At 37.7% G+C, this 27,613-nt stretch overlaps 2 protein-coding genes across 3 annotated transcripts; both read left to right on the forward strand.

Moving 5' to 3' along the window:
* Positions 1–2,212: 2,212 nt before the first annotated feature.
* Positions 2,213–5,628, forward strand: LOC115739481 (1-aminocyclopropane-1-carboxylate synthase 3-like). The gene is made up of 4 exons (XM_030672589.2): positions 2,213–2,353; positions 3,320–3,448; positions 3,764–3,924; positions 4,761–5,628. Exons 1-4 carry the CDS (start codon positions 2,213–2,215, stop codon positions 5,626–5,628), a joined length of 1,299 nt encoding a protein of 432 aa, XP_030528449.2.
* A 13,211-nt stretch (positions 5,629–18,839) lies between these two features.
* On the forward strand, positions 18,840–27,324 carry LOC115739519 (CSC1-like protein RXW8). 2 transcript variants are annotated; one of them, XM_030672645.2, is made up of 12 exons: positions 18,840–19,169; positions 19,841–20,312; positions 21,152–21,298; positions 21,629–21,692; positions 21,778–21,987; positions 23,124–23,303; positions 24,025–24,323; positions 25,159–25,435; positions 25,720–25,998; positions 26,386–26,619; positions 26,706–26,874; positions 26,955–27,324. In XM_030672645.2, exons 2-12 carry the CDS (start codon positions 20,032–20,034, stop codon positions 27,029–27,031), a joined length of 2,217 nt encoding a protein of 738 aa, XP_030528505.1. In that variant the 5' UTR covers positions 18,840–19,169; positions 19,841–20,031; the 3' UTR covers positions 27,032–27,324. The 2 variants fall into 2 exon arrangements, with proteins under 2 accessions (XP_030528505.1, XP_048129901.1); XM_048273944.1 differs by lacking the exon at positions 23,124–23,303.
* Positions 27,325–27,613: the final 289 nt, after the last annotated feature.

Genomic DNA, 27,613 nt, shown 5'->3' on the forward strand with positions numbered 1-27,613 from the left:
AATTTCAAATGTCAGATACTCTCGCACAAATTTCTTTTTTAAAAAGAATAATCATGTGGCTCCAACCTCATAGGTTAATTTAGCACACAGCAACCTTTCGTATTCATAAGTTTCATTCATGTACACAATTCCATAACGAGAAAGTGCTTAACAATTTAAGCAGAATCCCCAGCCAAAGTCAATATAAATTGGTCGTCTCGTGTCCCGAAGCGAACGGGAAAGGCGGCTGAACCCTGGCAGATACTTCGACCAAAAGAAACAAAAAAAAAAAACTGTGGTATGCACTCTTTCCACGAAGGTGCATTTCCCGAAATTCGAACGTGACAACGTACGTTTCAAAATCCATGAAATTTTCAACAAAAGACTGAGATTTTGAAAAGTTTTGGTCGGTGAACCAGAATGGTTGTCGAATCGAAATTGGTTTCTCAGATTTCGACACCAAATCATGCTTTAGATTTCCCTAAGGAACAATGAAGCCATCCGACCCTTACTTGAGATTCTTCTCAATAAAATATAATTAAGATTGGAAGTAGAATGCTCATCACACGCAAAATTAGCCAGGGATGATGATATAATTGTGGAGTGTTCATTCTCGTGTCCTTACATCATCCGCTCGGCATTTTATCATTGCACTTGTATTTGTGTGATGAACGTCGCACAACACACTAAGAATTTGAAGATTTATCGGTCTTTAATGGCCAGATGCGTCTCGATCTCATTCGGTGTTTCATCCTATTAGAACTCATAAATTTTGAATTTTTCTAGTGATCACTAGTTTGCTTGCCAGTTAGAATCAATTTCTTTTTTCCTCTCCAGCATAAATCTATTTAGAGTTTAACATCAAGTGAAATGCGTGGTTTTCTCTGTTTGTTCATTAACTTTGGAGTGATAATTTGTGCAAGTGAAGTTGTGATCGGCAACAGCAACTTAGAGGAACATAAAGAAAGCATTTTCAAAGAAGTGCTGTACAGTTTCTCTCCCATGGGTAAAAAATGTTATAGATAATTGGAAATTTACCTAGAGTTATATGCTATGTTAGAGGTATTTGATAATTTTGTTGATTCTTCGTATTTCTCAAGCTTGCACCTATATCTCCCTTTGATTGTGCATATCTAGGAAAATGATACTAGAAGTGTCATGACTTTCGTACAACGTTAACTTTAGTGCCAAAATTTTCATTTGATCACTTTAGTGCCAAAATTTTCATTTGATCACTTTAGTGCCACATCCGATAAAAAATGGTTACTTGAGTATCTCCGGTGACAAATTTCGGCCAAAAGTCCTACTTAGCTTTTCTAGTATAACATTTATTCATACATGGCATTTACATTACCTCCCTTATCTTCATCAGCACCTCATCATCATCCTCCTTTTCACCTTCTTTGACTGTGCAAATTGAAGAATAGAAAAAAATGTCAAACGTGGACAAAAATCTTAATTCGGAAATTACGATTTATATTCGGGGCAAAGATGTAGACAACGTCATTTAGGGGCTGACTGGGTACGCTAAAGAGCCACGTCGGGAAGGGAAACTGATAAAATATCGCCATATCAAATTTCCGGCATCCCAAATCGGAGTTGACACTTTTTTTTTTAAAGAAGTAACACATAAGTGATCTAACGAAAAGTTTTGGCCCCAAAGTGAGAATCGTAAGTTAAAATAATATAAAGTGGAAGAAGAAATGAGAAATTTTAATATATTTCGATATATTGAAAAGAGTACATGGAGAGCCTATTTATAGGCTTTACTAGAGGAATGTTTAAGGAAATACATAATATCAAATATAATCAATCAATGATATACAATATCAAAGAAGATGTAAGCAAAATCTTGATAGATGTGCAGAATAAACTAAATATCTTTATATCGCTAATATTTATTTCGTTAATATCGTACATTAGTTATGGTATTTTTAGTGTATCTTTTCCTGCATATTTTGATTGATATGTTATGTTAGATAGTCACCTCATATAGCCTATAAATAAGCTTACGCATTCTTCTTCTACTTTTGTCAAAGTCAGACCCCAATTCACGGTGTCGTGCTATCCACAGCTTCTATTTATATGTGGCCAAGCAAACCCTAAAGACATGTGAAAAGCTCTCTCTCTTTCTCTACGCACAACCTTGTCTCTACTCTATCCATCCTAGGGAATCTACCAACGTTTACTACAGCTTTAAACAAACATTTGTGAACCACTACCTTGTCAGCCAATGTTGTCTAGGAAAGCTAGTTGCAATACCCATGGTCAGGACTCCTATTATTTCCTTGGATGGGAGGAGTACAAGAAAAATCCCTACGACGAAGTTAAAAACCCAAATGGGATCATCCAGATGGGACTCGCGGAAAATCAGGTGTGGTTGTTAACCGTCTTTCTTCGTCCTCCTTGTGATTTTAAAATCGATGATTTTCGTCATCACCTTCAAAGGAATCTGTCTTTTTCATAACGTATTGGACTAAATGGCTATGTATATACATATGATTCATATGTTTGGATATACATCATGACGAGCATTTCGCAGGCTAAAAGATCCTATTTTCTTCAGGGGCCGATAAGGATTCAAACTACACTTGTCGATAATAAGCTAAGTTCGGCCTGCTAGAGTGAACTAGAAATCATTTTTGCCATTTTGGTGTGTCAATTTCAATTTTCACAGGCGCTCTAGTGTGATGGCACATCCCTTTCAATTTATGAGCAACATCATTAACATCCTTCCAGGACACTTTCAATTGTATGAATGTTTCGTGTCAAACACACTTAGGTAAAACAGTTAATCTTCTTCTTCCTGTTTTTTTACCCAACGTGTCTGTCACATAAGTGTTTGTTATTTTACAAAAGCATAAGAAGCATGTACGGTGCTATGGCTGTCTCAATCGGCATCATTCACTTGTAGAAGGTGAAAGTCCAATCTCACAAGTAAAGGTGATCGATCATCGTGGGACTCCACAAACTATTGATTGTCCCCACATTACACCAAGCAATCTAAAAAATTCTTTGTGGGGGTGAATCGAGGGTGTTCATGTTTGTTTGGTGTTCACGGAGAACGAACCCGAGATCTGATACTATTCGGCCCCATCCCCAATCCCTTTATCAGCATGGCTGCATGTGTTTTGGAAAAAAAAAAAAGTTGTGAACCCATTTTTTTTTTTTTAGAGTGTCACACATCAATAATTTGCGAACTTGCCCACGGTACAAAAAGAAATAAAGGAAAAGCCCATAAAACTCTCTAGTTTCTGGCAAAAAAGAAAAGAAAGAAAGAGACAATCTTATTTTTCCAGAATTTTATTTGCTAAATTTGAAGTGGTTCATTTTTGCACAGCTCTCTCTGGATCTTGTGGAGTCATGGCTTGAGAGCAACCCGGAAGCAACCGGGTTCACCAATGGAGGATCCACATTCAGAGACATTGCACTCTTCCAGGATTATCACGGCCTTCCTGCGTTCAAAAATGTAATGATCATTTTTCAACCATGTCGATAAGTGTCGTTGAATTGACAAAACGGCCTTTCAAACTTCTGCGCACATACATTGTTGCGCATCTAGCACGAGAAAACCCGATCAAAATTAGAGCACGTCGTAATGTCGAGGGACAATGTTTATCTCCTGTCTGGACAGAAGTTAGGCAGCTCCTGCCAATTATGTGCTCTTGCGATTTCACCAATCAAATTTTCCTTTTCCTTTCCTTTCTCGGTCTGTATTTTGAATCCCATCACGGCTAATAGCGGTGGCGGACTGATGTATAAAGGCTCGTGTTTGATCGTGCAGGCCCTGGCGGGTTTCATGGCGAGAATAAGAGAGAACAAGGTTTCGTTTGATCCGAACAAGCTGGTCCTCACTGCGGGCACGACCTCAGCGAATGAGATTCTCATGTTTTGCCTCGCCGAACGTGGTGATGCCTTCCTTGTTCCGACCCCGTATTATCCCGGGTAACCTTAAGCATCCTTTGCTTTCTCATTGTATCATTTCAAGCATGTTAAAATGTTAAGAGTTCTATTAAGATATACTGCAATCGTATTGTTTGTGTACGGTGTTAACTGTAGGTCAAGATATACTGCACGGTCTGGGCATGAATCTAACTTATGATTCCTGCACTCTTATGAGTTCGACTAAGATTAGAGCCCGCCATAATTTTCTACAAAGTCTTTGTGATTGCGTCATGCACTAAGATGTTTTACTGAATCAACTTTATTTGGCACATGACAAAAATCATATCAACTAAACTTCGGAAGTCCATTTATTTCGAGAAAAATCAGTAATTTGGAAAACATTTTCCTGATTTTAACCATTTCTATCTCTTAGAAGCAATGGAAAAATGTTCTTGTGATGAACAACAACTTAAGCTAGAACTTTAAGTTGATATTGAAAACATTTGCTTTTAACTCATTTTTCTTAGTGGCATAAACGGTAGAAATTTGAACTTTTTTCTTTTTTGCAAATTATTTATTTTCGTTGAAACAAACAGAGCTAAAAGGTTGAATCTTCTTGTCCATCATGACTGAGAAAACTGTTCTTAATTACATATAGGATTAGCACATTATTATGTGTCAATTAAAGATGCTTCCGCCATGGTACTTTTAGGGAAAACAAACTTGCCTGGACTCAGACCATACACCGGATTGAGTGATCTCAGCTAATTCCATCGATAATTGACTGAGTCTGAACAAGATTTGCACATTCGAAAGCATGTTCGCGGATTATTAATTTTTTCGAAAGTTGGGTCTTTTTCTTGATATCTTGCCTTGACATTCTTGTTTTTTCACAGATTCGACAGAGACCTCAAATGGCGAACCGAAGTGGAAATTGTTCCCGTACACCGCTCGAGCTCGAACGGCTTTAAGATCACCGAGTCCGCCATGGAAGAAGCTTTCGAGCATGCGCGAAACCAGCTGAATCGGACTGTGAAAGGCCTCCTCATCACCAGCCCTTCTAACCCGCTTGGCACCACGATGACCCGCCACGAGCTCGACCAAATCATTCACTTCGCGAACACCAGAAACCTCCACGTCATTAGCGACGAGATCTACTCGGGCACCGTCTTTGACTCGCTTAGCTTCGTCAGCATCGCCGAGCTTGCCTTGCAGCACAAGGACTCACACAACAAGAATGACCTGTCGAGCCGCGTCCACATGGTTTACAGCCTCTCCAAGGACCTAGGCCTGCCGGGGTTCCGTGCCGGGGTGATCTACTCGCAGAACGAGGCGGTCGTTTCGGCGGCAACCAAGATGTCAAGCTTCGGCCTTGTCTCATCGCAGACTCAGCACCTTCTCTCAAGCATGCTGTCCGACGAGAAGTTCGTGCGGAAATACATCAGCGAGAACAGGACGAGGATCAAGAACAGGAAGCAAATGCTCTTTTCGGGGTTGCAAGACTTGGGAATCAAGTGTTTGAACAGCAATGCCGGCTTATTCTGTTGGGTTGACATGAAGAAGTTTCTAAAGTCGAACACTTTCAACGCCGAGATGGAGCTATGGAGGAGACTGATCTATGAGGTGGGGTGGAATGTCTCCCCCGGTTCGAGCTTTCACTGCATCGAACCGGGTTGGTTTAGGGTTTGCTTTGCCAACATGGACGAGAGGACGATGACCGTAGCCCTGCGACGGGTTAGGGCCTTCGTCGATCGATTCTTTTGAATTTTTGTGCTCTATTAGACTCTGTTAACCATTGTTATCAAAGTCGATCGATTCTTTTGATCATATCGACAGATTCAACTTGATCGAAGTCTAAGCAATTCGTATCTTTTAGGTATATAACTAATTTCTCGAGTCATAAGCGAATCTATTGGTTCAAGTGTGAATTTACTTTGATTGATGTCAATTGATTCAAGCCACTCAGTTTTTGTAAGAAAAATTGTCCAAAAAGTCCTAAACTTATTGTATTTTTATTAATTCAATCCTAAACTTTTTAATTTTGCTAATTGAATCCTAAACCTTTATAAGTTTTGCCAATTGAGTATACGTAGCCAATTTTGACCGAAAACTTCTGATTTTTGTATGTTGACTTATCAAATGTCTTACTTTGATCATATTATATAACGTGCTATATTTTGATAGTTCAAACATAATTGAAAGTAAATTTGCCATGTATAATGCAACAATAATTGAAGCGACATATTATTTGAATGTAATTCTTAAGGCTGCATTTGGTAATTGGGATAAAATTTAGGATATAATAAAATTTATCATATACTTTGTTTGGTGCCTGGCCAGGACAAGATAAATGAGATATAAAAAGGATATAGCCAGGATAAAATTGTCTCATGAAGAGGTGGGATAAAAGTGGAGAGGATTTTTTAATATCCGTAATGTAAAAGTTATTTTTGTCGAATAACAAGTTTCTTAAATTAATAAAATTAAATTAGTATTAGAGTAAAATATTATTTGAATACTAATATAAAAAAATCCAAAATAACAAAAAAAAAAACACAATTTCATTATTATTTATTCCTGTTTTTATTTGTATATTCAAATTTCTTCCTATCTTATAATATAAATACATATATAGTAGTTATATTTATATTTATTACATATTATAGGTATTTTAGTACTTTAGGAATATTAGTAAGTTTTGCTATTTAATAATATTTTATTAGAGAATGACAAAAGGGGAAAAAAACAAAACAATAAAATAATAAAAAGAAGGAAATAATAACAAACTAGAAATGAGAATGAAGTAGGCAAGAGTGTCATGAGAGATCTTACCATCTCCACTAGTGTAACCTTTAGGTTCATTTACATGATTTGCCATTCATATCGAACAATGAACAAAATAAGATGTGAAAATTTCTAGCCTTACGATTGCAATTCACCATAAAATGGATAGGATATAACAAAAGAGGGTTGCTAGCTTGACGGTCGACAAGATCTGTCAGTTATTTATAAGCACTCAATCTCTCAATCAATGAGTGTTTTATGCAAAACACGCGGTGATAATGCCTGGATCTACGGTTGAGATTGTATTGTTTCTGACGGTTTTGTCACAAAAGCATTTCCCATAACAAAATCAGTGAATATTGTATCTTTTCCTATCATATCCGGTCCTAACTTTATTAGAAATCCATACGACCAAACATAGCTTAAGTTAATAAAACAAATCGGTATATTATACCGTCTCTTGCATAGGAATCATCACATGTACTCAAGATCATATGATTAGGTCTGATTCTATCACCAAAATACTTATTTTTAGATAAATGATTGTGTGACAGTCACTAATACATTATGAGATTATTAGCCTATTCTCGGCCACAAATAACAAATAATTAGATTTTATTGTGTGGTCCATACCTTCAAGAATTTGTAGTCCACAACATGCTGTTACTCTTATAGTCACTCAAAGATTGTTATTCTAGTAAAGCCTTTATTTTAAATTCTTCTCTAAATCTTATGATTCAATTTCATTCTTGTTAGTAATTTACAAATTTATCTTTTCTCTTTATGTATCTCATTCATGTATAGAAAATTATAAGGTGCTTGTCAACAATTTTTGTACAAATATCTACACCAAAAATACGATCTTTCACTAAATCCTTGATTCGATTGGTTTTCGATTCTCAATAAGTAAATTTGACATTTCACTAAATCTAAAGATATTGATTCTCCATTCTCAATTCAGAAATTAACATTTTAATTCACATATCCCATTTTGATAACTAGGCTCTTTAACATTTACATCTGAACGTCGGTCCCCATTCAGGGCTTCATAAATGTTACAACTATCCTTATTCGTATGTAATAATGATTCGTGCTCGGAGTAGGCACTCAAAATTCTGATATCTTTGTCTTGAGAAGATTGGCAAAAGAAAGTATAAATCCAAACCCGTCATCATATTCAGTTGATACATTTTCACTCGAAAGCTTAATACATTGATTTATGAGCAAACAATGATATATTAATTACTCCACACCACATCAATCCTTGATATAGGTTTTTTCTAACACAACTCACATGTGTATTTTTACAATTCGGATGGATATAGATAGAGGGAAAGTTGTAAAAAAAAATCCTAAATCTTTTGCCTTTTTGCCAATTCAATTCTAACCATGTTAAGTTTGTTGATTCAGTCCTAAACCTTTACACCTTTTGCCAATTCAGGCTTACCGGCTGGAAATCATTGACGTGCATGCCGGCAGTCCTATGTGGCATCGCCGATGTTGACGTGGGAAATTTTTAATGATATTTTAATATTTTTTTTATTTCTTTTTACTTTTTCTCCTATTTTTCCTTTTGTTCCCCCTTTTTTCCCTTTGGCCATCGCATAGCCTCGACCTCCACCGGCGTTAGGCGAGAGTCGCCCTCTCCTGGGAGGGTGTGGGCAACCCTCGCCGGGGACTAGCGAGGGTAGCCCTTGCCTAAGGCCGAGCGATGGTAGATGACTGAAATAGAAAAGGGTAAAAGGAAAAAAAAAGAAAAACAAAACAAAATAAAAATATTTTAAGAAATATTAAAATATTATAAATTTATCCACGTCAGCATCGGCGGTACTACATGGAATGGTCGGCGTCCACTTAAGCGATTTTCTACCAATATGATTGAATTGGCAAAAGGTGAAAATGTTTAGGATTGAATCGACAAATTTAAAATGTTTAGAACTGAATATGCAAAATTACAAAAGGTTTATGACTTTTTGGATGATTTTTTCATAGATAGATAACGTGAATGCCACATAACCATGCAATTATCTAATCAGCTCTAGAAATGAAGATCTTCTCCCGGATTTGCAAGTCTAGGCCTCAATCTTTCTCGAAGACGTTCAGTTTTTCATCTTTATTTTCTGGGTGCAAGAGAAATCAAGCTCTCTCCACAAGTAATCAATTGGGTGCTACAAGCTGAATCAACAGTCACCCCACGTTCTTCAACCGTCTCCTTCTCCACATCATACAAACACAAACCTGCCTCAAGACGGATACCATCAAAATAACACCTGGCGAAGAAAATTTGACCTGAACTCGCGAAACCGAGCGGCCCATATGGGGCGGCCCTGCTCGTAGAAACTCTGATGCTGTGCAGCTTGGTCCAAGACTCGGCGACGCCGAACTACTTCATGACCCACACCTCATACGACCCAGATGCGAACTGTGCGCTATCAAAGACAGACATCCATCTACCAAAGTTATGCGTTTCCTCGCCGGCGGCATTCCATCTGCTATAGCCATTTCGTGGAAAACCTCATTGACCACATCGAAAAGGATCAGTCTCGTATCGATCTGCCCGCGGATGCGCGTGTGAGAACACCAGGCGATGAACTTCCCGAGGATTACTTGGTCACCGAAGTACCTGTAAGCTTGGGACGGGAATATATTGCCCCCTTGTTTCCAGCTACGTATCCTGAACTGTACACTTCCACTTGGGAGGTAAAATCCAGGAGGCCTGCGCGGTAATATATATTGATGTTGATCACTTTAAAATTGTCGAGATGACCCCTCGAGGGATCGAGTCCGAAACCTATCGAGTCGGACACGTGGTAACAATGTTCGGGAAGGATCATTTGTCCGCCAGCCGACAGTTTCCAAAGAAAGATCTTCGAGCCTCAAGGGTCGTGTTGGTGGAAAGACGATAAACAGATGACTCCGTTACAGGAACCGACTAGGTTGAGTTTATCGCAGTCTTGGCTGGCAAGCCTGCCGCCACGAGGATAATGAATCCTATCCTCGAGTGGATGTCGGAATTATACTTAATGAGATTAAAAAGACGTGACTCGGCCGATCGATTCAGGTTAGCTCTGACGAAAGAGGCGCTGGTGATTAGATGTTTCCATGATTTACATACACACCTGAGCCGGACCAACAACTTCGCCGGAGCCGCGGCAAGATTTCTATCAAGATGTCATTGGGAAGCTAATTCTCATCGTCCGTGCTTTGACTTCCATGGTTGAGAGCGAAATTCCTTGAACTTCACGGTTGCTAACCGGAGTCCTATGTAGGTGAGTTGCTTCGGATTTAACACCGGATTTGAAACTTTTTTGCCACCATCGAGTCGACTTGTGATACTGTCTAATCCTTGCTCTGTTGTCTTATACAAAGATGCCTCCAAAGGTAATCTTGATTGTCAAACTTCGTACACACAAATTCCATTAAAAAGATGGTCATTCTTGCCGTAAAAAGCGTAGTAGCAGTATATTATTAGATATTGGACAAACTGTGGACGAAACTATCATATCCTTATGAATTCTGACTCCAAGTAGCAGCTTTCGAACGAAATTTATTCCATTAATTTTCACATACGTCCATATTGATGTCAATAAGCAGCTCAGAGTGCATATAGGCTTTCTTGGCGTTGTCAGAGTGTCTGGCCGGATTGTGTTAGGATACCTGGTGGAATGCATTTCACACCATTCGGATTTTTAATCGAGCTCTGTCGGTTTCGCGGAAATTGAATTATTTGGAAGATATTTTCCTGAAAATAATCGCTTTTATTATCTGAAATAACTAGTCAATGAAGATGTTTACATTTTCTACAATAATTTATGCCTGAACGTTTTCAGGGTCGATGAAAAGAGAATTCATTCATTCATTTTGTTATGCAATACAAGCAATCATTTTAAAAAAAAATATATTTTTCAAATTATTTATTTTTCACGAAACATATGCATCTTAAATTTTCTTTCCTAATTCGCATAGAATACGAACACAAGTTGTTTAGAGGGTCTCTAGGGTTTTCTAGCAAAACTAGGTGAAAGAAGCACGGCTGCTCGATTGGATTTCTATCTTAAGGCTTGGAAACACATAAGTGATGATAGTAACTCTGTAACTCTTCGGTTGATAGTGAATTCCTAACAGCTAGCTCTCCCATGGAGTAATTCCAAAATTCAAACCGAACCACATAAATATCTCATGTTCTTTATCATTCATTTTGATTTCTTTGGTAATTTCTTTTTCTCACATTAGATTTGAATTTCAAAATCCATTTAACTCCCCTGTTATTTCACAACAATTGGTACCAGAGCTAGCTTCGGATTTTCTGGAGTTGATTTGGGGCATTTGCTTGCATGACAATATTTTGGGAATTCTCGTGGTTGCAATTATGTCGGGGAACGAAGGTAAACGTTGGTAAGTTTAATTGGAGGAACAATTGGTGTATTGCTATGGACTAAACAAGGGTTTTGGATGTTTTGCCTCCAATGAGTCGACTTGTTTTATTGTATTGTTCTTGCTTTGTTGTTTTATGGAACTATGTCTCCAAAAGTAATGTTGATTGCCAAACTTTGTACACACAACTTCCATAAAAAGATATCATTCTTTGCTGTAAGTGAATAATAGCAGTAAATTATTGGATAATGGACAAAATGGTAATTAAACTAGACAAAACTATCACATCTTTATTAATTCTAAATTTAAGTACAAAAAATTCAACATTGGATCTGAGTCATGTCTTCACACAACACCACTTCTTTTTATAGGTAATTTCAATAAACTGTATATGGTATTTATTAATTTTAAACAAAGTAAAATGGAAAGAAGGATTCAAAAACGAAACAGATATATAATCAAAAAGCGAAGGAAATTAAGAAAAGGGTGTGTTCGATCATTCACCAATGGCATATGTATCAATTAGATGGAAAGACAAAAAGGGAAAATGGAGGTGGGCAGCCGAACAATCAAATAAAAGAAGATGAATGAACATTGGTGGTATTAGATTGAAAAAAAAATATAACAACTTAATAGGACAAATGCATATGCTAGCTACAAACATTTTTGTATGTTTGGTGAAAAAACCATACATTCAACATTAACATTTTAAGTGAAAGACAAAATAAAAAACTAAAAGCCAAAACCTAACACCTCACAGTCTTTGATTAATTGCATGGGATTTGAATTGCCAACAAAAAACCTTCATTTAATCCTTTTTTGATAGATAGATGAATATACTCCTTCTAGCAGTGGATATCACCTTCTCAGGGATAAGGACACTACAAGTGTCATAACTTTCGTATGACGTTCACTTGAGGACCATAAATTTTTTTCGATTACTTGAGTATCATAATTTATGTACGGCGTTCACTTAAGTGCCATAACTTTTTTTTCACTCACTTAAAATGCCATATAACTTTTCAATTAGTCACTTAAGTGCTATAACGTTTTTAAAAATATTCACCACAAGTGCTATGCCACGTCGAATTTAAGGCACTTAGGTGAACATTTTAAAAAATAAATGGAACTTAAGTGCTCAATGAAAATTATGGCACTCAAGTGAACGAAATAAAAGTTATGGCCATCAAGTGAGCACCATAAAAAAGTTATGGCATTTATATTGTACTTATCCAAAAAAATAATAATAATTGCACCTTGATTTTGGAATTAAACCAATTGAATTTGTCAATTCAAGAATTTCTTCATAAAATGGTACCAAAAGGATGTTAATTGAAAAAATAACATAATTAACGGCACGCATGGCAATACTTTTGCTTCGGACATCAACTTCTGGTCGGAAGTTGATTTTTCTGCTTCTACTCAGAAGTAGAAGTTGATTTTTCTACTTCTACTCCAGAAGTTGATTTTTTTCGGAGAAATTTGTTTGGTAAAGGTAGAAAATTTCTACTTCTGAAATATTATTAACACAAAATCTTCTATGAAAAATTATTGTCGGTAGCCAAAAAATTTCTCCTTCATTTTTGAACTTTTTAAATTTCTCTAAAAAAGATTATTTACTTTTTAAAAATGAAAAAAATATTATTATTGATTTTTACTTTGACGACTTGGCGGAGGTTGGTGGTAGATCGCGGCATGGTAGTCAATGGTTGGCAGTGGCCAGCGGTGGCCGGTAGTGGCGCTTGTCGGCAACAGTGGTGATCGGTAGTTGGTGGCGAGGGGTGATAGTTGCGGCCGGCGGTAGGCAATGGCAGTGGTCGGCGGAGGTCGGTGGTGGTTGGTGGTTGATGGCAGTGGTCATGGGAGGCGATGGACGATGATCGACGAAGGTCGGTAGAGGGGAAGTGGTTGGCGGCGGGGGGTGGTCAACAAGTTGCGGCCGACAGAGGTCCGCAGTGTGCGACGAAGGGCGATGGTCGATGGTCGACGGCCGGCAGTAGTAGCGGGCGGCGGTCGGTGGAGGTTGGCAATGGGTAGTGGGGGGCAACGGGAGGGTTGTGGGTGGCCATGATTGTGGGCAGTGGTTAGTGGTGGGCAGCGGCAGAGGTTGACGGAGGTGGGCGTGGTTGAAAAGAGGGTGAGGGCTTAATAAAAAGAGGATGAGGTGAGAAACACTTTTTGAGTTGAGAAGCCATTTTTTTAACTTCTCAAATTAGAGAAAAACAACTTCAGAAGTGAAAATTCACTTCGGAATAGATTTTTTTTTTCAAAAGTAAATTTTTTTACTAAACGGATTTCTTCTTCAGAAGTTACATTACCAAACGGATTTCTATTACAAAAAAGATTTCTGTTCAAGAAGTAATTTTAGAGCAGAAATTCACTACTAGAAGCGTTACGATGTGCACCCTAAGTCCCCGAACTTAAATCTTTGATTTGCAGAAAATAAAGTGTTTCCAAACTTAAATCTTTGATTTGCAGAAAATAAAGTGTTCTCCCAATATTTTTATTTATGTGTCTAATCTAGCTACCAAAAAATGATTAATGGAGGCTCCAAATTGAAAATCTTTTGATAAAAAATCATGTGAACTTAAGTTGTGAATTGATAGAGTTTGGAATAGCTCGGACTAGATTAGTTAATTCATTTAGTTAATCTAGTGATCCGTTCACCTGGAATTTCTAATTTAGGTCGCGATATCGTGTTTGCGGTTTGGATATAAACCAGCAAATTTAGAAAATTAATTCGGCGAATGGAATGTTTAAAATAGACTTATTCTTTTTAATAAAATAAAAATTAATGTTAAAACTAAGCATAAACTGGACACGTTGAGCCACGTTATGTGCATATGATAATATCTAACTACACACGACTTAATTGATTATTTTAAGTCAATAAGGAATGACTTTCTTAATTGATTAGTTGCTAAAAAATTCAACAAGACATTAAAATCTCACCAATTATTTTGTTAAAACGATACAACAACATTCTGTGTTCCATGCTTCGTCTATTGTCTAATAATTCCTTGTTTTCATTTTCAGATTCAAAAATTGCAGCACTTACTATTATGTACTTCAATATTCAACATTTATTTTTCAATTTAATAGATGAGCGGAAAGTTTAATTGCCCCGATATGCCATCCAACAACTAAATTCGTGTGCCATTTTCCATCTTGTTGTGTGCAAGATGATGTTTTGCAAATAGCTAATTAAAAAAAATCTGAAATTCGATCCGATTGAAAAGTTTAGGATTGATCGACCTCAGTACAATAAGTTTAAAACTTCTTGGACAATTTTTCTTCAAAATGAAATTAGGGAAAATCAAGGTTGTTGGACTCAACCCCCCAAACCACCAACACACACATTAGCTCTCTCCCCCACAATCCATCTCTCTCACACTTATTCACGAGTCGTCGTTTCCATCCACCTGCCGCCACTGTCGTCACCGTCGCCAGCCATCGCCCTTTCAATGTCGACTTCAATCTCACATCTCTATCACTGCTGATCTCTCATCGTGTCTCCAACTCTTGCTCAAGGCTTCCCCTTGGGCTAAAATTATGGAAAAATTTCAAATAAATGCCTGAAATACCATCATTTTCTTAAATAAAGGCATAAACTGGATCTTGATTTAAGTAAGGGGCCTGAATTGCTCTTATTTTCACAAATAAAAGCTTAAAGTGAATATTGTTCAAATAAGGGCCCGAAGTGGCCATGTAGTCTAAAAAAAGGCATGATCTCAAGGGCATGTTCATTATTTACTTTTTTTATGTTTATCTTTTTTTTTGTTCTTGTATTTTTCCATTTTTAAAAATTAAAAAGGATAAAAAAAAATACAAGTGGGAGGTTGACCCTTTGCCAAGGTGCCGACGACCAACAGCCATCGCCAACGCCCCATCGCCGGTCGGGAGGCAGCCATATGCGGGCCCTCCCACCTATATTTTTTTCGTTTTTAATTTTTTAAAAATGAAAAATGGAAAAAAAAAAACAAAGAAAAAAAGTAAATGACGAAAATGCTCCTAAGGCCAAACCCTTTTTTGAGACTATATGGCCATTTCAGACTTTTATTTGAGAAAATGATGACACTTCGAGCCTTTATTTTGAAATTTTCCCTAAAATTATTTTCTCCACTTAACCCACATTCCCAAGAGCTCTCCTTTCATATATTATTTGCGTTAACCCGCGCTACGCTGCACTACGATTTTCCATGTAATACGTACGACAAAAAATAAGTAACTAGAAAATGATGAACAGGTTATCATAATTTGCAAAGAAAAAACAAAATCTGAATATACCTCCAGCTCTAGGTATGGAGTTTGGAGAAGCTAAAGGAGATGAATTTCACAATGCCTTCTGACTCCTGCAATGAGCGAATGTTTCTTACGTTATGGTGCTCGCTCGTATTGGGAAAAAACGATTCCGAAACTGGTTTTTTTTGTGTGTGTGTTAATTCTGCAAAAAACAAAGACTTTCTCCTTGCTGTTCAGTGTTGTTCCCTACTAGTTGGCCGTTATTTGGCTGTTTTTCATTTTAGCTCCGGTTTGGACTTCGGTTATGTCCTTCGGTTGTTTGTGCTTCACCTACACCTTGTATTTTATGTGGCCGTTACACCTTTGTACCCCTTAGGACACGCTCAAGTATTGTATTGGGGTCGAGGTTTTTGTGTTCGGCTTCATTCTTGTAATTAGCGCTTTGGAATTTTTTTTTTTTTTTTTTGGGGAGTCAGAGAACGTGGTTCTATTGCTTGGAGGGCAGTTGTCCTAATTGAGTAAAATCCAGCATAGCTCACCAAGGATTGGTCAACAATGACAGGTAAAAAGAATAAAGCCCCAGCAGAAAAAAACCTCAGAAAATTTGTATTGTTTCCGAATTTGATGAACGGAAAAACGGACAGGAGTATTTTGGGTACCGGAAAGTGAAAACCAATAAACCGGCCTCCAGGGCTCCCATATACTGTTTATTTAGTTAATATGCTTTTTGGTAATGAGATAATGACATAAATGGTCCATGTCTTTGGGTCATCAATGTATAATATGGTTCCTTGAACTTTCAATTTATTCAATATGATTAATTAACTTGTGGAAGATGTTCAACTTAGGCTCTGAATTTAGACCCTGGCTTGAGGCCGGCGGACAAGACTCGGACAAAAAAGAAAAAAAGAATGAAGAAAAACAATTGAAAAGATTATTAAAGCTGTTGACTTTAGCATCGGTTGTGCGACGTAGTACGGTCAGCATTCAAGTCGACGATTTCCGACCAAAAATTGGAAAAACGTGAAAATGTTTAAAACTCAGTTGGTAGAATTAAATACTTTTATGACCGAATTGACAAAAGTGTAATATATTTAAGATTTTCTGGACAACTTTCCCTCCATCTTTTGGCATAGCTGATCTTGTGACGCATGGTTCTTTCCTTGAGGGACAGTCTTTTCTTGAGGGATGGATTGACTTAGTTCCTTATAGCTATCGTTCCTTATAAACGACTACAATGGAACCATCTAAGGAACGACGTTGTTCTTTCGTACCTTTAGGGTTGGTTTGTATGATGAAGAATCGTCTTTCGTTTTCAGACCAGCGTTTGGACGATCTCCAAGTGAGAAGAATAGGTCCCTCTATGTCTACTTCCTAAATGTTATCACTTGTTTTTCCTTTTTATTCTCCGATAAGTCTCACTGCTTTTTTTCTTTTGGTGGATTTACATATTGGCAAAAAAAAAAAAAAAGTTTAATGTTTTATTCGGTGAGGATTCTTACTATAGAACCAATTTTTTCAACTTTCTTTTTCAATGCGAACAAACACCGTAAAATGGATAACTTTCTTTGAAATTAAAATTCTAGTGAAGCGAACCAACTATTAGGCTCCATTTATTTTGCGAATAATGAATGATGTGAAAAACATTTTCCTAAAAACAATAGCTCATATTACTTACGAAAATGAATGGACAAGATATAATTTTCATCGTTCCCAAAAATGATTAGGCAAATATTGTTATTAATAATGAAAATAATTTTTCTTGATTAATTATTTCTAGCGATACAAGCGATTGTTTTCGGAAAAAAATATTTTCCAAATTATTTGTTTTTCGCGAAACAGCTGGAGTCGTAGTTCATGTGTAGTTGCGGGCTCTCGTCCGACACGTGCGCCGTGCTCGTACAACCGCCGCGAGGCCGAATCGGCAGTTGAGGTCCGCCAACGAAGATTCTCTACAACTCCTAGAATTAAGGGATCGATCGGTCTAGAATCGAGGAATACAAAGGTCGTCCCACATTGGGAGAAGATATAGAATGCCAAGAGAAATGAACTCCACCAACAAAGCAGCGAGAGACAAGCTTCTGAACTAATTCCTCCTCCGAACTTAAAAGGATCGTCTTCCCTTTATTGGACCAAGCAAAGAAATTCCCACAGTAAAGGATGATCGAAGCTTATCAAATTCCTCAAGGAAGGCACTTAGATCCTTTGTCTCGGGAATCGAGCAAGTTTCAAGAGTTACTAGCTTGACAAGACACTTATATTAAATCCACGTCAAAATAATTATCCAAAAGGTCCAAAAATTATTATTGTACGCCGGCTAATTTAGTCCTAAGCCTTTTTGGCAACATGTCAATCTAGTCATAAACTTTTCAATTGTGTCAATTTAGTCATGAACCTTTGGAAGATTTGTCAATTTGCTCATAAATATTTTGACAATTTGCCAATATAGTATATCCGGCCAATTCATCAAATAATAGGTTTATGGCTACGTTGAAAAATATCTTCAAAATATTTAGGACTAAATCGACAAAATGAAAGGTTTATGATTAAATTGGCAGGACTAAATTGGCATAATTAGCCGCTGTGCAATAGGTTTAAGATTTTTTTTTATACCAATTTTCCCATATAAAAACACTAGTGTTTACCTTGATTGGGTCTTCTACAATGACAAAAGCGCAACCAACTTCTTTCCAGAACACCTCCCTTTGAAGCGTTAAGAACAAAATGTTCAAAAGGCTCAAGTATGAAATAACACATAAGAAAGTGTTATGTAACAAGTAATAGTAATTAAGAATAAAATGTTCAAAAGGCTCGAGCATGAAATAACACATAAGAAAATGATATGACACTAGTAATAGTATCCTTATTGCAACAACAAAAATAACAGTGTTATGTTATAATACAGTTCCGCTATTATCAAAATAAATTATACCCGATCAGAAGAATATCATCTGGATTTTACGCACCATCGTCATTTGCATTAGCTATATTTTTCCACTCACGACATCGGGGGCATTGGCGTGTTGCATCCGCATCGTACTTTGGCGTCGTCTATCGGTTGCGTCGGTTGAATTTGGTTGGATTTGTTAGTGGAGAGCCTTGATTTAAAATTCCGTCGGAGTAAAATGACTTAATTTCATGTGATAATGATATCACATATCAATTATATCGGCTTTATTTTAGATAATCAGAGAATTAAGTGGCAAATTACGTAGCAAAATCACTTCGCTCAAACTCTCTACCTCCTTCTCGGGTGTCTAATCCCCCCGACCCTTTGGGATTTATTATGTTTTGATGCCTCGATTTTGGGCTTGTCTTTCAAGAACTCTTAATGGCTTGAATAAAGTATCTTTCTGACCTAAAAAAAAATAAAAAATAAAAAAGAGAAATTTTCTTTTGCGTGTGCGCACCGAGTGGCACAGATCGGGCGGTTCGGTTCAACACTCAACCGCTGGCAATTGGAACTTTCCGACCGGTACACTCTCTGTCCTCCACGTGGCACAACCGACGTTGTCGTCAGTGATCCTCCGGACTTCTGTTTCGATTGAATTCTATGATTGTTATTTTTTTTTTAACTTATTTCAAACGAAGAAGAAACTCGACGTGGCCTTCCTCCTTCTACACAGAACTTCTGCCATTTTTGCGAATTTGACGTTCGCGTGTTAAATCCCCTCTCAAATCGGGTCGTAGCTCGATTGATTCGTGCCCAAGGATTGTTCCAGATCGATCGCGTTCCTCCGCCTGTGTGTGAAGTTGAAGCAAAGAGAAGAAGATGGCGATGGCGTGCGCAAGTTCTTTGGCGGAGATTGAAAGTGCCTTTGCTTTCACGTCGATGGTTTTCAAGTAGCTTTCGGCACTTCTTTGTACTCCGGATTCGAGTTACCAACGCCCGCGCCTTGTCTCAGGTTCATTTTCTTTGTTTCCCGCTTCTTCGGATTGATGGGTGTCGCGTTTGCTGGGCGTGGTTTGTGTGGATTGGTTGATGCTCCCGCTATCGATTCCCGTGAGTGATTTTGTGCCTTCCATTGTAAAATTTGTATTGCTGCTTTGGAAATTACTGATGAGGTTCGCCTGTTAAGCTAATGGAGGAAGAAGCACGAGATGTTGCTTGCTTGGGAATGATGTGCGGATGAAAAGTGGTGCTTTTTTAGTGTCTTGCTTTACTTTTCTTATGGAAGAAAGTGTCTTGCATCGATTGATCACTGGCTGCGATGAGGTATGTTGCACCGGCGCAATTTGTGAAACCTTGCGTCACTGTCCATCGAGAAGGGGAGAGGGCAAGCACGCGTTGGAAAATGGGGAGCAATTTTTATGTTTTGGTTTTTCGCTTTAGTTCCCAGCTTTGCTATTTAAGTTGAATGTTTGAAGCCGGAGCTATGCATCTAATGGAGGAGTTCTGGTAAGAAACAGACTTGTGAAGTTCTTCTTTGGAGAACTCGATGAATATAATTCTTCCGCTCAGCATATATGGAGGGTTATTCGTGGCTGAACTGTCCTAGACATTAGGTGAATTTCCTGCTATATTTATGTATTAATATGTGATTGGTGATGTGTATTCTTGCCTCCATTCTTTCAGGTTGAAATATCAAGTTGAACCCACTCTCCCCGGAATCTCGATTAGTATAATGCAGCTATAAGTGAGGTGTCTGTGTGCATTGACAAGAGCTGCTTCACTTTGTCCTAAGAGCTTGTAGGAATGCCCCTGGACTTTTTGCATGAAACTAACTCAGCTTTCCTGCATATTGCTTCTGGTCTTAGTGGGTAGAGATGGATATTTCGGCTCTTCTAACATCAGCTGGAATAAATATCGGCTTGTGTGTGGTGCTTTTGTTGCTTTATTCCTTGTTGAGGAAACAACCGAGCAACTTAAGTGTATATTTTGGACGGAGGCTTGCTCAAGAACGCCCAAAACGCATCGATTCTCTCTGCTTTCATAGATTTGTTCCTTCCCCGAGTTGGATAGTGAAGGCTTGGGAAACTTCTGAAGAAGAAATATTATCTGTTGGTGGCCTCGATGCTGTGGTATTCATTAGGATACTAGTTTTCAGGTAATTAAACCTTGCCCAGCAATTGTAGGTTGTGAAAGCTATTTATTTGCATGTATTAATTGATGTACGAAATGCTTGTCAGGGGTAATTTAGTTGGGACTATTTATCAGAAGGATAGAGTTCTATTCCTTCTTTTTGAAGTTATTAATCACTTCAATATACTTATCTTTTTAAAGTTTTTATCAGTTATAGAGTTTTGAGTCGCTCGCTGTTGGGATGAGGCATTATTTTTGGTACTGATGACAACATGTCATCATCAGTTACCATTTTAATCCCTGACGACTTCAGTTCCCTAACCCTGTAAGATAAGAAACAGCATGTAGAGCTCCCACTGATTTATATATTTCCAGGAAGTTTCAAGTATTTGCACGGAGGAAAACAAAGCTAATGGTTAAGCTTTCTCTCGTTTCCTTCTATTTCATGCCCGAGACGGTTACTATCACCTGAAATGTATACCATGCGATATTACTATGTCGTGGTCATTCACAAAAGATGCGCATGCCTCTGCTTTACCTACCTGTCCATTCTAGTTGAATGGTATAGGTGATTTAAGTAGCGCACTTGCAGAAGTCATGTCCAGTAGATAGTATTCTTGGAGGGGATATGAACGGACATTAGTTCATATTTCTCCGGAAAAAGTAAACTTCGTTTTACTATGTGCCAGAGTTGCTTAAATTTTTAGAATTAATGCTGCATCCTAACCTAAATGGCATTTAAAATCTGGAACTGTGAGTGGAAATGGATGAGAATGTTTGTCATAGTCTGTTACATTTTTGGTTCAATTAACATCTTGTGCCCCTTCCTTCCTAGTACTAACTTAATTTAATTTCTTTATGCAGTCTGCGAGTATTCTCCATTGCCGCTTTTGTTTGCATTTTTCTTGTACTTCCAGTGAATTACTATGGCCAGGAGATGCATCACAAGGAGATCCCTTATGAGTCTTTGGAAGTTTTTACCATTGGAAATGTCAAAGCAGGATCGAAGTGGTATTACAGAAAACTCTCTTTTGTCTAAAGTTTTAGCATTTCCTCCTTGGGGGATGAATTGAGATAATTTTAACTCGTAGCTCTTGATTTTCCACTATCCCCTCGCTGGAATAATATCTTGTGGTTTGCAGCAATGGCTTGGTATATTCACTATAGGACCATTAACTAATATATGAATTTGATTGATTAGTTGGTGGGCTCAAGGAATAGCAAAGCCTTACTTAATTGGAGAAGGATGTTATTTCACTCATATTCAAGTAAATTTTTTTTTTCAAAATTTTGAGTATTCTTGGATGAACATTTAACAATCCTTATTTAAATCCATGTCAGGCTCTGGGCACACTGCCTTGCACTATACATAATATCTTGCTCTGCTTGCCTTCTCCTTTACTTTGTAAGTCATCCACAAGGCTACATGTTGGGTATTTTATGTAGCATCATTTTTGAAATTACTGATGGTTAAGAATGATATCTTATAGGAGTACAAAAGCATAGCTAATATGAGGTTAGCACATATCAAGGCTTCTGCACCAAACCCAAGTTACTTCACTGTGCTTGTGCGATCTATCCCTTCTTCTCGAGAAGAGTCCTACAGTGACGCAGTCGAGAAGTTCTTCTCGAACTATTATCTATTGACGTATTTGGGACATCAAATGGTCTACCGGTCTGGTACAGTTCAAAAACTGATGGTATGAAAGGTTGTATTAATGTTTCAATAGTGTGGCAAGACAGATCATTTTGTTTGTACATGTTATATGTAATGTAAATTGGGGTTGCTAAGTTGATTTTTTCTGTGCAGGGCGCTAACAATAACCAGCACAATGCTTTAAGCACTTGCTGCTGCTCGTTAATAAATCCAATTACTTAGCATTTATTCCTGCTATAGCAAGAAGATTCATAACATAGCAATAACTAAAAATATGTTAGCATTATACTTTAGCAGCTAAAGCTCAGTCTCTTTTTTTCTTTTTCTTTTTTTTACATGGTTTATATATTTTTATATTCTGTTGAATTGGTAAAAACCTTCTTTTCATTGATATATTTGGTCTTTCTGATTGCCATGCTAAAGAAATTATATTAACTGATATCAGAGTTGAATTGTCTAGTGTTCAAATTTCAGGCCACTTATTTTCCTTCCCAATGTAATAAATTCCAACAGTTGTCTTAGGTCAAATCTCAGCCTACACGTCATTTAAATTAAAATTATATTTGATTCATATGAGACTTGACATGTTGCATGAATAAATTCTTCGTGTTCTGGAAAATGAGCAGGTAAAGCTATAATTCTTATTAGTAAGTTTTGAATACTGGGTTTTCACTGGACTTCATGGAGCAATTATGATCTGGAAATGCCTATATGTTCTATAAAACTTCATTAGTGTACTCGGCTTTACTTTATTCGTTTTATCTGGTATATTTATTGTTGACCATCTTTTTCTGATCAATCCTTACTGTCAACCATTGCTACTTGTTTTATTGCTGAAAAATTTTAAGAATCAACTCTTGATCTCAAATAACAGGTTTGAGGCCATTATGTCAATAATTAATTAGATGCCAGACTAAATCTGTAGATTCTGCAACTTGCAAGTGGTTATTCTTAGTAAGAGTTGACTATCAACATACCCCCCAATAAGATGGGAAACATAGCATTCTATCTTGCTATTAAGTTTTGCTTGTCTAAATTCGATAGAGAGCATGCTAGATTGTAATTAATGTCTTTGTTTCGATACCTTATATATTTGTGGCAACCTTCTGCTTTTTGTGGTTTTCTACATGGGTTACTGTGCTTCTTCCATTATAGCATCTAATGGTTTTATATATGCAGAGTGATGCAGAGGTGGTGTGTAGAATGATGAGATCTGAGAATCTTGCCGTTAAGTGCAAGCAAAATCTATTTCACTGTGGTCTCTGTGGTGGACCATCTAAAGCTTTTCGTTTGCTTTCTAAAGGACCGGAAAGTGTTAAAGGGAAATCTGTCTACAAGGATCTTGCACCTGCAAGAGAGGTAGTGACGCTTGGTTTAAGTAAGAGAAATAAATTTTCCTTAAACAATGATTTTGCATCATCCCATGTGGCTTTCTATGAGTGCCAAGTTTTATTTATAACCGTTATTATCAATTTTCTTACTGTGCTACGTGGCGATTTTACGGTGAAATTGATGGATTCTGTAATTGGTTTTAGTTTTGGTCCATGGGTTACGGTGCGGTTTTTTTTTTTTTGGACATTTTGCAAGTGTTATTTTTGTTTTGGTGCCAAAGCTTGTTTTTTTTTTTTTTTTTTGGCACCTTGAAAATTTGTGTTATTTTTGTCTTGATAGTATTTTTGGATTGTGGTTAATGAGGAAGGAAATTGTGATATGATGGAAAAACACTTGCAGATTCACTGTTGTAAGCTGACCTGATTTGGCTATTAAATATACTGCTTATGGGACTTTTCTAGATGCAAGATGATTCAACCCCTTACTCCTTGGATAAGAGTTGAACATATCACTGATGATGTGGCTTACCACTTTCTTTGTTTTAGCTCCTCAATTAACAATGTCTGAGCATGCATAGTTCTGTCAGATTTTTCCGTACATGTTTGATGCTGTCTTTTAGTTGGTCTGACTTGTTTTATCACATTTCTTGTTCCTTTCTCGTTCTTATTGATGTTGGTTTGATAAAGGAGTAACAGTGTCTGAAAGTTAGATTGATCAATTATGTACAAATGTTTTTTGCCCCATACAGGAAGTTGCAGCTGCTTTTGTCTTTTTCAAGACTCGCTATGCTGCTGTCGTTGCTTCTCAGATCCTTCAATCATCAAATCCCATGTTATGGGTGACTGACTTGGCTCCTGAACCTCATGATGTCTATTGGTCCAACCTCTGTATACCATTTAAACAACTATGGATCCGCAAGATAGCTACACTTATAGCTACTATTGTCTTCATGTTCTTGTTTCTTATACCTGTGACTTTTGTTCAAGGTCTTACTCAACTAGACCAGTTACATCACTCATTTCCATTTCTCAGAGGATTACTAAAGAAGTAAGCATCTTAGTTTTGAAAGATTTTACAAGTTGCAGTCATTTTTCTGTAGTACATTTCCATTTTTTATCAATATTTTATAGTGGGATGGCTGAGAGTGCTGAAAAATAGACAATTCTCCAGGTCAGTTTTAAAGATAACACGTCAGCTATAGTTGAAGTTCTAGAGTCTCAATAGATATCTTAAGAACATTACCTGGTACCTAGATTGTGTGGCATTTCCTAATGGATATGCATTAAAAGGCATTACACTGCCATTTTGCTTTCTGAATGTGGAGAAAGATGTGGTAGAATGGCCTTAGAGGTTGGTTCAGGGGGCTAGAGGTTAAAAAACTTGATAAAGGTCCCAAACAACGGCAGTATATTGGGTTTAGTTGGGTTCTAGCTGCATATTGGCACGACATCAGCAGCTGTGTCTCTGTGCGAGGGAGGGAGGTAGAGGGAGAGAGAGAGAGAGAGTACTGAGTATTTTTAGGGCTGTCTGGCTCTTGTGAGGTACTTGTTTTTGTCACACAAATATTCTTTCTGATTGTTGGATGCTGTTTTCTTAAAAGTTTATTTGATGGATGATGATCCCATTGCCAAGAATAAGCAACTAGCTATGATGCTTCCATCTTAGAATTGCTGAATCACAGATGAGATAAATATATAAAAATATATATATCAGATACGAGGTGGTCTAGTAAAGATTTCGTCTTTTCCATCTTCCAGCTGGGCTTATAATTTTGCCCCGCCTATTTCCTTCCAGGAAAAATGTGAAAAAAGAATTCATGATCTATGTTATTTGCAAAGCGATGGGCATTGTTTGTGACATATCCTTCCTTTTCGCATTGCAGGAAATATATGAATCAGCTGGTCACAGGGTATCTGCCTAGTGTTATTCTGATGTTATTTCTGTACACTGTTCCTCCCACAATGATGCTATTTTCAGCAGTGGAGGGATGTATCTCTCGTAGCGGAAGGAAAAAGAGTGCATGTCGGAAAGTACTTTATTTCATGATCTGGAATGTCTTCTTTGTTAACGTTCTCTCTGGGTCTGTTATCAGCCAATTGAATGTTATTTCTAGCCCAAAGGACATACCTGCTCAACTGGCACGAGCCGTGCCAACACAGGTGATTTTCCAACATATTCAGTTACCAGATTTTCGCACACTATTGCATTCATTGGATGAAGTGCTTCTGTGTTTCTGCGTTGAATCGTCAGCACCTTATATGCCTTGTGGATCTGATGAAGAATGTTGTTCTGTTGTTCTGGCTATTGGATATCTGTAATGTCAGTCTTTTCGGATTAGCTGGGATATTTGTTTGGTAATACATGTAGTGTGGCAACTTGATGTATCATACTATAGTTTCAATTTCTTTCTCTTGCACTGATAACCATTGATGTATGATCGCAGGCTAGTTTTTTCATGACTTATATCTTTACATCGGGGTGGGCAAGTTTGTCGTCGGAAGTGATGCAACCTTTGGCTCTTCTCTGGAACCTAATCAGGCGATTAATCTTCAGAAAGAAAGATGATTTGTCTGACAAGCCTTTATCTTTCCCATACCACATTGAAGTTCCCAGAGTGCTAGTATTTGGACTCCTCGGCTTCACTTTTTCCATCCTGGCACCTTTGATGCTGCCTTTCTTGCTGGCTTACTTCTTACTTGCTTTCCTTGTGTATCGAAACCAGGTTAGATGAACTGAATTTCATTTTTATATGATATTTTATTTTGCTTAAATCTTTCTACACATTATTTACTTCTGGAACCCGTTGAACTCTGAGTTCATACATCTGGGATAGTCCCATCAGTCATCAGTACCTAAGCAGAAAAAAGGATGCCATCAAATGATATCCTGTTATCCGTTTCTTCAAACCGTATGAGTTTACCAGTTGCCATTAACCCTTGGATACCATCCTATTGAGTGAAGAGGCTTCTTTTAGCCAGTTTATTTGTTTATTCTGAGGAATTCTTTTTTGGTCCATTGTTGCACCATTTTAGCCTTTTCCATTGCAATGACGTTTGCTCCATTTTCACTTTGCCCCGACGTGTTTTTGACTGTGCAACTTTATTTTCAGATTCTCAATGTATACATGCCGAAGTATGAAAGTGGAGGGCAGCTGTGGCCTACTGTTCACAACACGACAATCTTCTCTTTGGTTTTGATGCAAATAATAGCCCTGGGGGTTTTTGGCGTAAAACGATCTCCTGTCGCCTCCGGTTTTACTATACCACTCGTAATCTGCACTCTGTTATTCACTGAGTATTGCAGGCAGAGATTTCACCCAATATTTAAGAACAATGCTGCCCAGGTAATGATTTGATGTTGATCTCTCTCTCTCTCTCTCTCTCTCTCTCTCTCTCTCTCTCTCTTACTTAATTGGCGGGTTGTTTGTAGATGCTCATCGACATGGATCGGGAAGATGAGCAGAGTGGGAAGATGGAAGAGATTCATAGACAGTTGCGTTCGGCATATTGCCAGTTTAGCCCGAGTTTTCATGACTCGTGTAAACCTGATCAATCCGATAATGGGGAAAGCATTCAAGATCCTGAAGACAAGAAGCCAGGTTTGATTCACCCAACCCTCCAAAGACTTCCGCTTCCTGTTTATTAATGATTTGATCGCTTGGCTCTCTCTGCTTTTCAGGAGAAGACTCCAACAAAGTGAATGAACCACTGGCTCTTCATCTCCACATAGAAAGCAAAGAGCCTGTTGAAAAGTGAACTTCTAGATTACGATCCTGTTCATTGTACATGAGCCGATGAGCGGGCGGATTCGGTCTCATTAGCTGTTACGTAATCCTCTGTTCTGCCTCCGCAAATGGAGTTGCTCAGAGGAACAGTTTTGTCGATACATGTTAAAATTAGAAGCTTCATGAGAAAGAAAAGGTTTGCAAATATACTGTGTCGAAACTGGAAAGAAGGGTAGTGTATACTGGAGAGACTACTGGTGCTACTCAATGTATGATGATGGAAAATCTCTTTAGGCAATGCAACCAGTTCTTACGTTTGTTTCATTTGGCATGTTGAGCTGGTCTTGACCGTGTCATGAGAGGACTAGCAATAGGACATATGGAAAACACTTTTTGGACGGTCCAATCTTATTTGTGGGAAATGATTTTTCATCAGGGATGCTTCATCAGAGTGGCTATTGTGACTTAAAGAATAACTAGGCTGGCTTAGATGAATGTTTTGCCTCCACAGACAGCACATAAAATCGAATCTTTTTTTTTTTGGTAAGGATAAAATCGAATCTTTGGTTTCTAAACTAGTGAAGAAGACTCTAGTAAATGAAGTTGGAATGAT

The sequence above is a fragment of the Rhodamnia argentea genome, chromosome 2, assembly GCF_020921035.1.
Source record: "Rhodamnia argentea isolate NSW1041297 chromosome 2, ASM2092103v1, whole genome shotgun sequence".
Classification (NCBI taxonomy): Eukaryota; Viridiplantae; Streptophyta; class Magnoliopsida; order Myrtales; family Myrtaceae; genus Rhodamnia; species Rhodamnia argentea.